Genomic DNA, 18,785 nt, shown 5'->3' with positions numbered 1-18,785 from the left:
TCTCACACACACACTCACTCTCTCTCTCTCTCTCACACACACACTCCAGCACTACACTCTCTCTCTCTCTCTCTCTCTCTCTCTCTCTCTCTCTCACACACACACACACACTCTCTCTCTCTCTCTCTCTCTCTCTCTCTCACACACACACACACTCACTCTCTCTCTCTCTCTCACACACACACTCCAGCACTACACACACACACACACACACACACTCTCTCTCTCTCTCTCTCTCTCACACACACACCCCAGCACTACACACACACACACACACACACACACACACACTCCAGCACTACACACACACACACACACACACTCTCTCTCTCTCACACACACACTCCAGCACTACACACACACACTCTCTCTCTCTCTCACACACACACACACACTCCAGCACTACACACACACACACACACACACACACACACTCCAGCACTACACACACACACACACTCTCTCTCTCTCTCTCACACACACACTCCAGCACTACACACACACACACACACTCTCTCTCTCTCACACACACACACACTCCAGCACTACACACACACACACACACACACACACACACCTCCCTGACCGACATAAATCTTCAGAGCAACAGCATAATCCAATAATATGTAATTTTCAGAACTGTCCTGTTTGTTTGATAGAAGTGTCTGGTAATGAATGAATGTAAATGTAACGTTTGTTTTCCTGAGAGCACAGATTAAACACAGCGGGGCTACTTAAATAGTAGTGTTTAACTAAATAAATGCTGTTCTCTGTAACTTTTTATTCATCAAAGAAGCAAAAAAGAAAAATGAAGCAGCACAGCAGTTTCTAGCACTGATAATAAATCAGTATATTATAATGATTTCTGAAGATCATGAGACACTGAAGACTGGAGTAATGATGCTGAAAATACAGCTGCAGATCACAGAAATAAATTATATTTTAAAGTATATTAAAATAGAAAACATATTATTTTAAATTGCAATAATATTTCACAAAATTACAGGGTTTTTTTCTGTATTTTTGATCAAATGTCTAATGCTTGCCTTGACAAGCATTACAAACTTCTTTAAAAAACATATAAAATCTTACTATGACCGTTTTATATACGATCATCTCATTATATATACTGCCGTTCAAAAGTTTGGGATAAGTAAGATATTAAATATACATTTATATTCTTATATTTTATATTATATAAGTATATTTAATATATAAACATAACATATTTTTCTTAAATATATGCATGCATGTGTTTGTATTTATATATACATAATTAATATACACAGTACACACATATATTATGTAAACAAAAACTTTTATTTTGGATGCGATTAATCACGATCATTAATGAATAACTACACAAGAACGCATGAGTAACGCAATATTAGCTCTCTAGTAACTACTAGTAACTAACAAGAAACTCTGATTAATGAATTAGTAAGTGATAGTGTTTAGTCCAATGTGGTAGTTCACTATTAGCTAATCAGTAACTATTATTTTTTCATACATCCCTAAGAACTACTGTATACAGGTTCATAATTAATATGAATAATACATAATTAATAATTAATTATAAAGGTCATGGTAACCCACTAGTAATGACTCGAGTATTACCAAATTCATCAGAAGGAATGATTAATTATTTGGATCAGTATTCTAAAGTGAAGATCGTGATAACTCCATAGTAACGACTGAAATCATTGTAAGCGTTTGAGAGTTTTGTAAAATATTAGATAGTAACTATTCAGGTGGTACTACATCCTTCTGAAGTCATTGTAAACTTTTAAGGTTTTTGTAAGGTTTTTGTTAGTAATTCATTTTGTTAGATTTGGTAACACTTAAATCATTACTAGTGGGTTACCGTGATCTTCATTTTAGAATTAATTATACATTATGCATAATTCACATTACTAATGAACCTGTATACAGTAGTTCTTAGTAGTTCTCCAGGATATATATATAAAAAAATAGTAGTTATTGATTAACTAATTGTGAACTACCAGTTTCAACTGAGCGCTATTACTTACTAAATCAATAATCAGAGTTTCTTGTTAGGTAATAGTAGTTACTACAATGTTAATAGTGCATCTGTCATGAATCTGGTCTATGAACTTCCGTTAATTCACCACCAGAGGTCACTCGCTCACCACATGGACTCTTGCACCACACTAACTGTTGCACGCCACCTCAGACTACAATTCCCATCATCCATTGCACTGACGACACACAGCTGAGTGCACTGATCACACACCCTACATAAACCATGGACTTCCTATATATATATATATATATATATTTCGACCATTTCATTTAATGACTCCAGAGCTGCTAAATATGCTTTTTTGTTTGTTTGTTTTTTTATTTGCTGATATAAATTTGCTCATAACATTACTCTCCATGTTCCAGGAAGGTTTGTGTGAAGAGACTTTTGTAACAGTTTGACTTTATAATGAATGCAGTGATGTTATCTTCTGTTTGTTTATATGCAGTATCGACTGGATCTCCATATCAAACAAGCTCTAAGAGTCTCGTACTGAACACCTTTGTCTTTATGAGTGAAGCCTGACAGATCACACAGATGAAACAAGGAATCATCGCTGCTATGATATTATACATCTACAATAGATTATGACATCTTACATTTTTTTTGGCATAAACAGTCATGTTTGTATTAGTTTTTACTGTAGACGTGTGACTTTGACTCCTCCTGTTTCTTCCACGCGGAAAGAACTTCATCATCCTCCATCTCCTCTGCCACCCGTGCTCTTGCCCTTTGTTTAATCTGAGCAATGAAAGCAGATATTTCCTCATCTTCCTCGTCTTCCTGTGCTGTCTTAGCAGTCCTCACAGTCTCATTGCTTGCACACGATCTCCTGGTTCTGTAACTAGTATCTTCATCTAAGCCGGGTGGGGACCTCTGGGATCGAAAGGTAAACTCCGGACTGGGATCTCGAGCCAATTCCACGTCATCATCATCAGCCTGATGTCTGGATGCAAACCTTGAGGCGAAACTATATTCCTCCTCTTCGTTGTCATTGACTGAAATCGAGCTCCTGCGGCTCGGGAAGTCAAACTCTGAAGGTTCCTCGTACAGCGGCCGAGACATACGGGGTGGCTCGCTGTCTCCATCGTAAGGCGTAGGTTTGCTCTGAGGAGGTCTTACATTTTCAAGCCATTCATCGATGCTGCTGCTGGTGGAATTACTGGCTGAAGCTGGCAGGTTCAGTATTCCGGAACGGCCGTAATCTCTTTTAGGTTTGGGTTTCTCAGAGGAACGGGCTGCCAGATCATCAAATCCGTTCGATTTTCCATGATTAACTTCGTCGTCGTCCTCCTCCTCCTCCTTTGGTTTCTTCTTCTTGTATAATGTACTGCGTTTGTTGTCCTCTGCGATCTTCTTGACCTCATAGGATGCCATCTTGGCCCGCATGTCAGACTTGATTTCTTTCTCCATGGTGTCCAGTTTGTGAAGGTTAACCTGGTCTTGGAAGAGGCTGTAGAGTGGCACGCTGGTCGTAGTAATCTTGCTCCTCCGGGACACCGAGGAGAGGTTGGACGCTCCTCCAGCAGAAAGCACGGACTCGGCCCGGCCGCCAGCTGAGAGCACGGAACGAGTCTTTCCACCCAAAGACAGCATGGATTCTGCCCTGCTTCTGGATGAGAACGTGGATCCACTCAGCACTGAGGCTTTGTCATCGTCTCCTCTGCGTCCGACCCCCAGACTGAACACCGATCCCGCTCTGGAAGGAGCGAGACTCGCTCCCATCGTCATCTCGGCTTGCTTCTGTATGAGAGTCTCATTGACCACATTGGCAATCCAGTTCTGGATGTTGGCGATGTTTACCATGGGCTCGCCGTTAGGGCCGACGACTGAAGCCGGAGGCTCCTGAGGAACTGGAGGCTGCGATCGGGTGGTATGAGCTGAAAGGACGGAAGACCTTCCGCTGAGCACCGACACGTTATCATCTCCGGCGGAATCGCTTGCAGACGGAAAGGCTCCGGCACAGAAAGCAGACAGCGGGATGCTTCCGCTCAGAGCGCTCTCGGTTTCCCAGCCGCACACCGACTGGCTCTCCTCCAGCGTCTTCCTCGTGCGCTCCAGAAGCTCCTCGCGTCGCTGTCTTTTCTTGACCGTGGCCGGGTCCTCGGCTCGACTCATCTTCAGAATTTCGTCCTTGTCCTCTTCGCCGCCATGCTTCTTCTGCTGCTTGAGTTTCCAGGTCTGATAAGCCATCAAGTTGACGTCCTCCAGTGAGGGAGCAGGAGCTTCCATCTTAGCCTCCGCTTGCTCTCCGTTCTCGTCTTTTTTGTTCCATCCGAACTGAATTCGCTTAACCTTCCATCGTTCCAGAGGTGTTAGGTTCTCCTTGTTCTTCTTGCAGAAGTTGTACATAGAGCTGCTGTCCGAGAGGATGCTCTCGACATCATCGTTGATTCTTTTCTGGCTCACTTCGCTGTCCTCGTCGGTCTCTTTGAGTCGGTATCGTGCGGCGGCCTGCTCCTCAATCTCCTTCAGACGCTGCTTCCAGAGATCAGAAAAGCTGCTGTGGCTCGTCGCGGACCCTGCATCCGAAGCGGGTCGACAGGGATGACGCCTGATGCGTTCCTTCACCATTCGCACATCTTCACTGGTCACGCTCTCCAGGTCCTCGGGTCGTACGGCCGGCAGTTTCCCGTCACCCAGCAAGGACTTGCCATCCTCCCCGTCGCACATCAGCTGCGCCTCCCACCAGTCCTCATTCTGGTACTTCTCGTTGCGCTTCTGCCACTCCCTTATCATGCTGTCCACATCCCCATCTTCATCTTCCCTGTCTTTTCCAGGGAGCGCCAGGTGGTCAGCGGTCACCTCCAGGTCGGGCTTGCTCGGGCCACCAAGAAGTCCTGCTTTAAGAGCCGCGGCGGCGGCCGAAGATGCGACGCTACTCATGACGCTGCCACTATCTTCCTCCTCGTCCACCATGATGGATTCGGCTTTGACTCCAAACATGCTCTCCTCCTCGTCAAGATGAGCGCGGGTGTCGATCACAGAGCACTGGCTGAGGGTGTCATCATCGTCTTCATCTCGTTCCTCCATTAGAGTCTCGTTGAGTTGGCGCAGCTGCTTGATAAACCCTTCATTGGGGTTGATGGCACGTTTCTTCCGGATCTCCAGCAGGGCCTCCATGATGCTCATGTTCTGGAAGATCATGAGATAAGCAGCGACAAGCACCGCTGACCGGCTCACGCCCATCATCGAGTCCACAAGCACCTTGCCTACATGAAGAGGAATAAAAAAAATCCTCAGGTTAACGTAATGTCTTCATCATATTTGTCACACAAACTGAAAATGGAAAAGTTTCTTCCCGCATTTACAGGCCACATGGCGTACGTAAAAAGTCATTTGATCATTCTTTACTAGGTGCGTTTCCATTACAGATTTAAGTAAAACTTTTTGTGATATTTTATAAATGTTGCTAATAAACAATTGCGAAATGACGGTGTTTCCATTAACCGATGTTATGCCTTGCGATAAGTCATGGCGATGTATTTTGGTAGGTTTATGTATATCGCAGCAACTGCACTAGCTGTTATATTTAATCGAAGGAGGTGTATGTGTGTATCTTTACAGAAGCAGTGCGGAAGAAAATCCACTCATAATTAAGGGCAGCCACGTATGAAGTGTTTCTTAGAGGTTATAGTATATTGAAGAATGACTTTTTACGTACGTTTTAAAACGTTTCCATTGCCGTTTTGCGAAATAATTATTTTTCGAATTGCCTGAAAAACCACCTCATGCCAGCGGTAAATGTTTTTTGCGATATATGGGCTTTTATGCGAGATTGACAAGTTGCCATTAGACATATTTTCAATTTGCAATTTCAGTTTGCACAATTTTGAAGGGTAATGGAAATGCAGCTAATGTACTATAACTTCCAAGAAACACATAACCCTACCAAAAATCCGTTGCCATGACTTATTGCGAATGGAAAAAATTAAATTTTATTCACATAACATCGGTTAATGGAAACGCCGTCATTTCGCAAAACTTTATCAACATTTATAAATGTATATTAATAAAGTCATGCGACTGAGTGCTCTGGATTATCAATCCACATCATGGCCTTATTAATATACATGAGCCAAGCCTTCACAAATTCTCTCCTGGAGCCTGATGTGAGGAACAGAATGAGGAGGAGACAGAGCATTCGTACGAAACAAACTGAATAGCAGGGTGAACTTTGAAAACAATCACTTTGTGGATCTGAGACAGATTAACTGTTTCTGTCAAAACTAGGAGGAGAACTTCTAAACCACGTCTGATCCCAAATGCAGTTACAAGATTTACTTTGAAACGGCAATTCAAATTCTAACGCTAAATAGATAGTTTGCCGAAAAATCCAGTAGTCTCATCATTTACTCTCCCTCCTGTTGTTCCAAACCCAAAGACTTTCCTTCTTCTGTGGAAAACGAGAGCTGATGGTGAATGGAGACGTCTACAGTCATTCAGTGTCATTGTATGAAAAAAGGTGCAATGAAAGTGAATGTTGACTGTGGCCGTCAGTCTCTAATATTCTGCTGAATATCTTCTTTGTGTTCAGCAGGACTCATACAGGTTTGGAATGACATGAGTGTAAGTAAATGTTTTTTTTTGTTTTTATTAACAGTGAATTAACAGTGAGTAAAAACAATCAACATATAGAGAAAAAACTAAAACATCCAAATTAAATATAATTAAATACAAATATATAAATATATATATATATATATATCTGTGTGTGTGTGTGTATATATATATATATATATATATTACATTTCCTTTCATCTCAAGTGGGGGGATAGAAAAAAATAAATCATGTAAACCTTGCATCTCTATTTACAGATGACTCGCTAATCTTATTTAAAATCTGATATGTTTTAACTGCTTTTTGGTTTCTTTTTAATTTAAACAGGGATTCAGCTAAACCTTTTAATTCAGAGCAAAATACAATAAAAGCTGGTTTAGAAGCTGTAACTTTGGACTTGTGAATATGACCTAAATGGTTTTTGTGTGATCTCTAGAGGTTGAGCTCTGGGTTCACTGGCCCTGGATCAGATAATAATGTCTAGAGAGGAATAACTGGAGTATAATATCAGATCAAATCTACGTTATGTAAATTTAAGTATTATGAGCAGTTCTACTCTGAATGTTTTTGAAAGTTTGCATCTATATGATTATTTTATAAAAACTAAATCTGGTGTAGAGAAGACTAAATGAAAGAGGCCCGATGCTAAACTAATAATTCTGTCTTCTATAACGAGTGCTTTCTTCACTGCTAGCTCATGTCAGTGTGACGCTCTCCTTGATTCAGATTGTGAACAGGTTCCTATCTATCTGTGTCACTAACTCTAAAAATAAGTGAGTGAGACACGACAGAGTCCAGGCCGCTGAGTTAATTCGCTATCTGAAGTTTATTTATCTATGACTGTCGCTTATAGGCAGTGTTGGGGGTAATGCATTACAAGTAACGCGAGCTATGTAATCAGATTACAGTAACTAGTAAAGTAACGCATTACTTTTTAATTTAGAAGGAAATGTCTGAGTTACTTTTTCAAATAAGTATCTCCAGTTCCTGTGTTTCTGATGTATTGAGTGACAGCTCTGGTGTTGACAGAAATCAGGAGTAAGTGCAGAGTGTTGTGTGTGAACATGATCTTACTGTAGTTCTAGACTAAATATCAACATGATCTTACTGTAGTTCTAGAGTAAATATCAACATGATCTTACTGTAGTTCTAGACTAAATATCTACATGATCTTACTGTAGTTCTAGACTAAATATCAACATGATCTTACTGTAGTTCTAGACTAAATATCAACATGATCTTACTGTAGTTCTAGACTAAATATCTACATGATCTTACTGTAGTTCTAGACTAAATATCAACATGATCTTACTGTAGTTCTAGACTAAATATCTACATGATCTTACTGTAGTTCTAGACTAAATATCAACATGATCTTACTGTAGTTCTAGACTAAATATCTACATGATCTTACTGTAGTTCTAGACTAAATATCTACATGATCTTACTGTAGTTCTAGACTAAATATCTACATGATCTTACTGTAGTTCTAGACTAAATATCTACATGATCTTACTGTAGTTCTAGACTAAATATCAACATGATCTTACTGTAGTTCTAGACTAAATATCTACATGATCTTACTGTAGTTCTAGACTAAATATCTACATGATCTTACTGTAGTTCTAGACTAAATATCTACATGATCTTACTGTAGTTCTAGACTAAATATCTACATGATCTTACTGTAGTTCTAGACTAAATATCTACATGATCTTACTGTAGTTCTAGACTAAATATCTACATGATCTTACTGTAGTTCTAGACTAAATATCAACATGATCTTACTGTAGTTCTAGACTAAATATCAACATGATCTTACTGTAGTTCTAGACTAAATATCTACATGATCTTACTGTAGTTCTAGACTAAATATCAACATGATCTTACTGTAGTTCTAGACTAAATATCAACATGATCTTACTGTAGTTCTAGACTAAATATCAACATGATCTTACTGTAGTTCTAGACTAAATATCTACATGATCTTACTGTAGTTCTAGACTAAATATCAACATGATCTTACTGTAGTTCTAGACTAAATATCTACATGATCTTACTGTAGTTCTAGACTAAATATCTACATGATCTTACTGTAGTTCTAGACTAAATAACATGATCTTACTGTAGTTCTAGACTAAATATCTACATGATCTTACTGTAGTTCTAGACTAAATATCAACATGATCTTACTGTAGTTCTAGACTAAATATATTGGATTATTAGTCTTATCCTACAATGTATTATTTATGTACCAAATGCTTAGTTTCTCTAAAGAAAAATATGTCAGAAAGAAGTCATTTTAAGCGGACTCTCCCTCGACAGAAGAAGGTTTTCTCACCTCTGTGTGTCAGCAAAGCGTCGTCCATAAACTCGGCACACGTGCGGAAGTGAGGAGAGATGTCTGCGTCTGGGAAATCATCCACCTCGATGCCCATATAGCTGATGTTCATGCCCTGGTAAAACCCCTGGCCGGTGTAGACGCCGGTGGCGTGAGCGGCGTTCAGCACATGAGTGATGCCCAAGCGTTTGAGACGGCCTTTATTCACCGCCACCGACCTGCAGCACAGAACAGTAATAAACACTCGTCACGACTATTACCCATGCATTATATAAGACTTATTAAGCCTGAGTGAAGAAAACTCCAGGAATAAAGTAAATGTAACACAAAATGTCATTATGTTTTCTAAATACAAGAGTCTCATATTAGCAACGTTTCAAAGTTTGAAAATACAACTTCCAACAGATCTCCAGATCTCCAAAAGAATTAAAAATTAGAGTCTCTGCTCACAAACACTACAATATGTGACTCTGGAGCACAAAACCAGACATAAATGTCAATTTTTCGAAATTGAGATTTATACATCATCTGAAAGCTGAATAAATAATCTCTCCATTGATGTATGGTTTGTTAGGATAGAACAATATTTGGCTGAGATACAACTATTAGAAAATCTGGAATCTGAGGAAGCAAAAAAATCTAAATATTGAGAAAATCTCCTTTAAAGTTGTTCAAATGAAGTTCTTAGCAATGCATATTACTAATCAAAAATGAAGTTTTGATATATTTATGGTAGGAAATTTACTAAATATCTTCATGGAACATGATCTTAATATCCTAATGATTTTTGTCATAAAAGAGAAATGTATAATTTTGATCCATACAATGTATTGTTGTCTATTGCTACAAATATACCTGTGTTACTCATGACTGCTTTTGTGCTGCAGGGACACATATGTGAATAACTTTTACTGTATCTTCTGATTACACTGCAAAAAATGTAACATTCTTACTCAGTGTTTTGTCTTGTTTTCCAGTGCAAATGTCTAAATCGATATATACTGGAGATGCAAATTGAAGATAAGAAGTCTTGTTTTCTGAGAAATTGATTAAAATGAAGTTAGTTTATGATTAAACCAAGAACAAATATCTACCAGCAGCCTCAGAAAAATCTACTTAAAAGGGTAAACAAGTTTTCATTCACCATTGACAGATATTTGTTCTTCTAATTAAAAACGCACTTCATTTTGATCAGTTTCTCAGAAAACACGACTTAAAGGGTTACTCCTTAAAAATAATATCTTAAATAGTGTTCCGAGGACGAATGAAGCTTTTACGGGTTTGGAACGACATGGTGGTAAGTGATTAATGACAAAATTTTCATTTTGGGGTGGAGTAACCCTTTAATGTGTTCATTTTGCATCTGCAGTAAATATATCTTGCTTGAAGAATCCTTAGAAATTTGCACTGGAAAACAAGACAAAACACTGAGGAAGATACTCATTTTATGCAATATGTTCAACATTTGACTTTGAGAATGTAATGTTCTGCTCTGATTTAACACCTCTTTAGGCCTTAATTTGTGGAAGGATGAATTGAGACTTTTCCGACCCTTTCAAGACCTGATTAGAGCAAAGTTCCAGCTTCAGGTATATTTGTAGCAATAGACAACAATACATTGTATGGATCAAAATTATACATTTCTCTTTTATGACAAAAATCATTAGGATATTAAGTTAAGATCATGTTCCATGAAGATATTTAGTAAATTTCCTACTGTAAATATATCAAAACTTCATTTTTGATTAGTAATATGCATTGCTAAGAACTTCATTTGAACAACTTTAAAGGAGATTTTCTCAATATTTAGATTTTTTTGCTCCCTCAGATTCCAGATTTTCTAATAGTTGTATCTCAGACAAATATTGTCCTATCATAACAAACCATACATCAATGGGAAGATTATTTATTCAGCTTTCATAATGGGCTCTTATGACTGGTTTTGTGGTCTAGGGTCACAAATATGAATATTCGTGGACTCACTTCTCTGCGATGTAGACGTTGGGCCAGACCTCGTCGGCGGGGTTGAAGGGCGCCTCCAGTCGGTCCTGGATCAGCGCTCTCTGGATGTCCAGCACACAGGGCGTGTTGTAGGGGCTGCGGTCGTCGATCATGTCCTTCACTCTGTTGTACAGATCCTCCACCATCAGCTGCTCGGCTGACTCTAGCATGCTGTCAGGGGCCACCGGGGCCCGCAGCTCTCTGGACCCCAGCTCTGAGAACAGACAGAGGGACACCGAGTCAATCACACAACACTGCTCTCTATTCACAACATTAGACGTTTGACCGGCACTAGAGCTAGTGAGGACTGGCTTTACTGACACTACACTGCAAAAATAAAGCTGAGAAAACTTATTGCAAGGCAAAAAAATCTGATTTTTCAGATAAAAAGTTGCAAGTGCCTTTTATATTTATTTGTTTCTATACTGTAACAGAAACATGTTTCCATAGTTTTCATAGTATTTGTGAAATTTCCGAGTGAAAATGTTTCAAAGTAAATCCTGCACCGATTGTGTCTGTTGAGAAGATGTGAATGAAGCAGATCTGATCTCTGCTAAACGAGGGCTTGATTCACAGACCTTCACTGATGATCTTCTTGGCAGCGATGGAGGAGGACAGATGGATCGGCTCCATGAAGATGCTCTCAGCGTCAGAGCCGGAGATCATGGAGAAACGGTCCGACACAGAGGAGAAGCGATCGGACGTCATGGAGAAGCTGTGTGAGATCAAACACACTTCAGCATCATCACCGCAGCGTTTAACAGTGTTCTGCTATCAGATGATAACAGACCTGGGAGAAGGACAGCGCAAGTAATGCGACTGAACGTCTTTAACACGCGCCGCTGCATCAGGAACCTGCTGATCCTCTGCCATCATCTGCAGACAGAGAGACAGAATTCAGCTGCTTACACAATCAATCTTTCCTTGTCACACAGTTTCTGAAAGCTGACACACCAAATCTGCAAAACCAGACACTGATTCTCAGCCTTTGACTCAGTTTTCAATTTCATAAAACACTTTTTGCAAAACACAACACACAATTCTCTACGAAACACATTATTATGGCAAAGGTGCTTGCAAATGTTTGCTTTTGAGATGTGTTTGTGATATTTTTAATGCAGTGCTTTATTTTTGCAAGAGATGTGAGGCATTTTGCATTTTGTGTGTGCTGTTCTTGGATTCGTGTGTAAAGTTTTGAAAAAAGAGGCAAAGTTTTCAAAAAGTGTGTAAAGCAGCTGAAAAAACTGTAAGCAAACTTATGGGCATTTAAGATAAGTTCAACAGAAACATCATCACATTTCAGTTTTGATTAGATCATTCTAATGGCATAATATCTCAAACTAAAGTAAACTTGTTACCAAGTTCTGAAACAAAGACGAGCTGAAGATGTTGGACTGCTGATCAGTGATAGTTTATCAAGGAAACACTGAAAACCAAGGAGTAACTAGTTACATGTAACGGAATTACATCATTTAATTACAAAAGAAATGTAACTGTAATTAAATTACAGTTACTTATGAAAATGTTAAAGATTAGAAAAGAAGTTACATCTGAATATTATCACACACACATACAGATATGATTGATTTCTTTGACAAATTGCATCAACTGCTTTAAAATATGAGACACCAATGTTTCAGGAGTTTAGGACACTTATTCAATGACTGATTTATTTCCTATCTGGTTTTATGTTTATGCTTTATTTTTTAAGATTGACTATTTTTTCCAAAACATTGTTAGATGCCAGTGTTTCCTGCAAAGATTTGATTTCAAAAGCAGCATCAGAGCTATTAAACTACATCTTGTTATGATTATAAATCAGAATTTAACCTCAGAATGATCTCAAAGTAAAAAGAGGTGCTAAAGTCTGATTTTATGGTGGCTGTGCTTTAAGATTGAATGATTATAATCTTAATTCAAGTGATGAAGGATTTTGGCAGTAATCAGTGTTGAGTTCTATTGTGAGATCAAACCTGCCTGCTTTACATGATTAACAGCTGAAAACATTCGTTAGAAATGTAGAAATGTAATCAAAAAGTAATCAGTTACATTACTTTAATAAAGTAATTGAAATAGTATTGAAATCATGACATTTTAGATAGGGTAACTTGTAATCTGTAACCTATTACATTTACAAAGTAACCTTCCCAACACTGCTGAAAACACACAACAACACACATTTGATGACAACAACAACAACAGGTTATACCTCTGCCTGTGTGTGTGTGTGTGTGTGTGTGTGTGTGTGTGTGTGTGTGTGAGAGAATGAGTGACTATATATAGAGAGTGACAGCTGCAGAGATTCTTCTGGAACAGGGAGGTCACACACACACACACACACACGAACACACACACACACACATGTATGACAGCATAAGTGTGTAAGGAGCTACAGAACAATGCACACTGACCCTGCTCAGTCTGGATGTGATCTCTAACAGCGTCTGTCAGAGTTTCTGCTGACCTGATCGTCTGCGGCCGTCGGGCTCCGTCTCAAGAGGCTCTGAGGTCCGTCTGTGTGTTTGGACTCGAAACTTAGAGGCTCTTCACTCTCCCACCGGCCCTGGGGCCGCCCACGTGACATCAGAGGGGTCTGACGGCCCCAGGGGCTCTTAAAGGGCCGGAGCTCTTATCATGACGATATAAAAGTCTGCTGGTCATCAACTCTGTGAAAACACAGAAAACTGACACAGACTCAGAGGCAGAAATAGGACATTTTTAGTTCTGATCCTGGCGACATTCTTATGTGGAAATAAATGATCCGTGCCTGATTTCTGATGATGACTTCAGTTTAATTCAAACTAATCAACCCAACCCAAAATTAGTTTTCATCTCAATCTCATAATTAGTTTTCTCAACTGCTTACATGCTAAAAAGCCTTCTGTTTGTGACAAAAAGATGTCAGAAAGATAAAATGATAAAAACCTAAAAACTTTAAAAACAAAATGCAAACAGTGCGTCCTGTGGCTCAAACAGTAGGGTTTGTCATGCATTATATTATATATAATATCAAAAAATATATATTATATAAACAAGCAAAAATACTTGCCAATGGGGTAATAAAAAGAACCTTGTTTAGTCTTTGAATGAACTATAATTAAGATTATTTTTCTTGCCCCATTGGCAGATATTTGTACTTGTTTTAAGCAAAAACTAACAAAATCTGGATAATTTTTTCAGAAAACAAGTCAAAATATCTTGAGTCATTTTACTTGTCAAGTAAACGCATCTTAATTCAAGAGTTTTTAGGTATTTATACTGGAACACAAGACATAAATACTAAGGAAGAAAATATTTTTTTGCAGTGTAATAGTCAAACAATTAATCACAATAAATCGCATCCAATATAAAGTTTTGTGTGTACTGTGTATATTTATTACACACATACAGTATATATATTTTGAAAATATTTACACATATTTACATGTATATATTTATATAAATTTATTTTAGATTATATATAAATATATTTAATATATAAACATAAATATATGTTTTAACAATAGATAATATTTTTTCTTAAATATATACATGCATGCGTGTGCATTTATATATTCATAATAAATATAGACAATACACACAAATATATTCTGTAAATAAAAACTTTTATTTTGGATGCGATTAATCGTTTGACAGCACTAATTATATTATATTATATTATATTATGGCTGATTTATGGTGTGATCATTCCCAGCTTATCAAATGAATAAAGGCTGTGTTTCTCTATATGTCCGTGTTTTACCGGCTTCTGTATCTGTGGACACTGATTTGATATATTTGGTGTTGTATCTCTGTTAGTCGCGAGGTGGCGCTAGAGACCTATTCCTCTCAGCTGGGGCAGGTTTGTCATATTAGTGTTTTTCAGCTGCTTCCACACTAAATCTTTCCTTGTCACACAGTTTCTGAAAGCTGACACACCAAATCTACAAAACCAGACACTGATGATGAAAAATATTTGCTCCAAGTGGCTGGTTCTGTAAAGACATGGTATTTGTATTTGTTTTGCTTTCTTTTATCAGTTATCATTGTATAATCTTTTATTTGACCTTTTACAACAAGGGCCTTCACAAATGTGTCAGAAGATTATTTGAAACTTGCTTAAGGTAAAAATAATAATAAAAAAAAACCTTTACACACACACACAGTTTATGTGAGTGTTTTAAGAAATTATTTACAGTGAAGCCCTGTGTGTGTGTGTGTGTGTGTGTGTGTGTGTGTGTGTGTGTGAGTGAGAGAGAAAAACTTGAACACAATGTTTGAAGGTCATCTTGAGTTTTTGTCCATTTGTTCACTGTGTGTGTGTGTGTGTGTGTGTGTGTGTGTGTGTGTGTGTGTGTGTGTGTGTGATACAGCAAGTGAGGCAAAGTAAACACACACCTGTAGAGGTGCAAGTTGAAGGAAAAAATATGATCTAATTGAAAGAGAACAACTGCACACTCACTTAAGCATAGGCTATTCATTGTGTGTGTGTGTGTTTAAACCACAAAAACACCACACACTCTTTCAGCTCATCTTTATTTGACCACATGGGAATATGATTTTCCCACAGATGACAACATTTATAAGAGAAACAAACGCTTACAGAAAGCACACAAAAATAACTGAATGTACAAAAACATGTTAGTCAGAATATATACTGCTCTCCTGCGACAGCGGATGCTTTTATTACTCTATAAACCTCTTTAAATATATCAGAACCTCTCTAACCTGTTCCTATAGTCGATCCGTGGAATAACAGTGGAGTGTTTATGAACATTAATAATAACAGGAAAAACCCACAGGAGTTATAAGGCACACACACACACACACACACACACACACACGACAGAGAAACAGCCAACGACAAATAATCCATCAGAGAGGAAAATCAGGAGGAAATGTTTCTGAAACATGAACTGACACTAAAATGAGTATAAGATAGTGTTGAACAAATAACACAGTGCTTCAGTCTCTCTCTCACACACACACACACTCACACACAGAGACACACACAGGTTATAGTAACAATCTCTCTGTATATATATGACACTTTTTTATATAAAGAGCTCTCATATCAAACTGCCAAGAACAAACATAAAAATAAAGGCCATTTTGTTGATCATAAAGTGTTTTTCTAATCTTCAGTAGTTTTATACAGCACTCTTCATGAATCTGGTATAAAACACAGTCATTTCTAGTGAATGAAGGTGCAGAAACACCATTAAACCCTGATTCTGTTTGTGTTCCAGCAATGAACATTAATCAAACATCACACTTAAACAAAACTCATCACAAACTACGCCAGAAGAATAACGTATTCACATAAATGAACATTTGATGAGGTTTGAAGAAGCTGCTTCTGCTGCAGGGTTAATTGGTGTAAGATGCTAGTTAATACTTCAACCTACTAAACCGAGTTGGGCTTTGTGTCTAAAGTGTAGCTCCAGAGTTCACTGCATTCATGGAAACTGCTGTAGTTTAATGAAATAAAGCCTCAACATCCACAGAGCGAGTGAAGGTTTGGCTTTCTTCACTGTAGTGGGATTGTGTCGTGACTAATCATCATCATCATCATCACAACCGTACATTCATCACATCATCACTCACTCAACGAGCAAACCAGACACCCGTCTCACAACAGAGTTTCTTTACAATCCATACTCATCCTGATGGGACTGATTTCTGCTTCGTCCGATCATTCAGCACGCTCGTCTCATCGTGTGTCTTTGGTCTGCATATTTTTGTATTCATGGCTTGTAGATGCTTCACAAAATCCCTAAGAATTACATCTAGACAGAAGGGTTATTACCCATCAGACACTGGATCACAGTGAAGTGAGCAGATGGCAGAATCTGTTGTCCATTAGTCAGTAATATTCCTGCATCGTCTCATTTTTAAGGTCTGAGTGTGTTTTAGATCCAGTCTGAAGGACCATCGGCTCCAGAAACCCATCGAGCGATTGCTTATAAAGATTGAGTTCTGCTGTTCATGTGTGCGTGTGTGTGAGAGACTCTGAGTGTGTGTGTGTGTGTGCGTGTGTGAGAGACTCTGTGAGTGTGTGTGTGCGTGTGTGTGAGAGACTCTGAGTGTGTGTGTGTGTGTGTGTGTGAGAGACTCTGAGTGTGTGTGTGTGTGTGTGTGTGTGTGAGAGACTCTGAGTGTGTGTGTGTGTGTGAGAGACACGGTGAGTGTGTGTGTGTGTGTGTGTGTGTGTGTGTGTGAGACTCTGTGAGTGTGTGTGTGCGTGTGTGAGAGACTCTGTGAGTGTGTGTGTGCGTGTGTGAGAGACACGGTGAGTGTGTGTGTGTGCGTGTGTGAGAGACTGTGAGTGTGTGTGTGTGTGCGTGTGTGAGAGACACGGTGAGTGTGTGTGTGTGTGTGTGCGTGTGTGAGAGACACGGTGAGTGTGTGTGTGAGAGACTGAGTGTGTGTGTGTGAGAGACTGAGTGTGTGCGTGTGTGTGAGAGACTCTGTGAGTGTGTGTGTGTGTGTGTGTGTGTGTGTGAGAGAGACTGAGTGTGTGTGTGCGTGTGTGTGATAGACTCTGAGTGTGTGTGTGTGTGTGTGTGTGAGAGACTCTGAGTGTGTGTGTGTGAGAGACTCTGAGTGTGTGTGCGTGTGTGTGAGAGACTCTGTGAGTGTGTGTGTGTGTGTGTGTGAGAGAGACTCTGAGTGTGTGTGTGCGTGTGTGTGATAGACTGAGTGTGTGTGTGTGAGAGACTCTGAGTGTGTGTGTGTGTGTGAGAGACTCTGAGTGTGTGTGCGTGTGTGTGAGAGACTCTGTGAGTGTGTGTGTGTGTGTGTGTGTGTGTGTGAGAGACTCTGAGTGTGTGTGCGTGTGTGTGAGAGACTCTGTGAGTGTGTGTGTGTGTGTGTGTGAGAGAGACTCTGTGAGTGTGTGTGTGTGTGTGTGTGTGTGTGTGAGAGACTCTGAGTGTGTGTGTGTGAGAGACTCTGAGTGTGTGTGCGTGTGTGTGAGAGACTCTGTGAGTGTGTGTGTGTGTGTGTGTGAGAGAGACTCTGAGTGTGTGTGTGCGTGTGTGTGAGAGACTCTGAGTGTGTGTGTGTGTGAGAGACTCTGAGTGTGTGTGTGTGAGAGACTCTGTGAGTGTGTGTGTGTGTGTGTGTGAGAGACTCTGAGTGTGTGTGTGTGTGAGAGACTCTGAGTGTGTGTGTGTGTCCGTGAGTGCGACGCAGTCTGTGTGGTTTTATCTGAAAGATCTGAATCAGAGCGCATATATACATGTTTTCCATATTCTTCAGCGTTTAATCTGAGTGACCCGTTCTTCTCTCTCATGTCATGTGAACTTAAAGCACATCTGGATGGGACTCAAGCACTAGAAACTGAACAAAACCTGAATTAACCCTCTGGTATTGTTTATTTGGGTGTCAAACTTGTGTTGTTCGAGGTCAAAACTGACCGGAGGCCATAATCATGTAATATTTGTATTTTTTGTGAAATGAATGCACTATATTTCATTTCACAAAAATATTTAATTTGAGTGTATTTCATGTTATTAATTAATATTTGTATCTAAATTATGGACTATTTTCTGTATAAAATGTAAAAAAAAAACAAAACAATTGAATTAAGGCAGATTTGTTCCACCTTGTGGAAAAATAAAGAAAATGCCCTGTAATTCCTCGGTGTAGCCGTTCGATGGCTGTAGAGCCGTATATATATATTCAGTGCTGTGCATTCCTTAATTACTGAGCAGTGTTTTCAGGCTTAATCGATTAAGTTTTCATTGCTGTGCACATTTTTTTCTGCATTGTGGCTGATTTGTAGATTGTACACACAAAATCATCTTTGTATTTTCGTATTTTTGTCTATTTCCCATTCATTTCCAATGGTGGTC

The 18,785-nt window shown here is 39.0% G+C and overlaps 1 protein-coding gene across 2 annotated transcripts; it reads right to left on the bottom strand.

The window, feature by feature from the left end:
• Window positions 1–2,367: 2,367 nt before the first annotated feature.
• Window positions 2,368–13,526, bottom strand: dusp27 (dual specificity phosphatase 27). 2 transcript variants are annotated; one of them, XM_079422160.1, is made up of 6 exons: window positions 13,412–13,526; window positions 11,738–11,823; window positions 11,526–11,662; window positions 10,930–11,161; window positions 8,947–9,164; window positions 2,368–5,256 (listed from the first exon to the last, which is right to left on the bottom strand). In XM_079422160.1, exons 2-6 carry the CDS (start codon window positions 11,821–11,823, stop codon window positions 2,675–2,677), a joined length of 3,255 nt encoding a protein of 1,084 aa, XP_079278286.1. In that variant the 5' UTR covers window positions 13,412–13,526; the 3' UTR covers window positions 2,368–2,674. The 2 variants fall into 2 exon arrangements, with proteins under 2 accessions (XP_079278286.1, XP_079278285.1); XM_079422159.1 differs by having other exon boundaries at window positions 13,359–13,503.
• Window positions 13,527–18,785: the final 5,259 nt, after the last annotated feature.

This window comes from Barbus barbus, assembly GCF_936440315.1.
Source record: "Barbus barbus genome assembly, chromosome: 7".
Lineage (NCBI taxonomy): Eukaryota > Metazoa > Chordata > Actinopteri > Cypriniformes > Cyprinidae > Barbus > Barbus barbus.
Note: the sequence above shows the minus strand (reverse complement) of the source record. Positions and strands in the feature narration are given on the sequence as shown.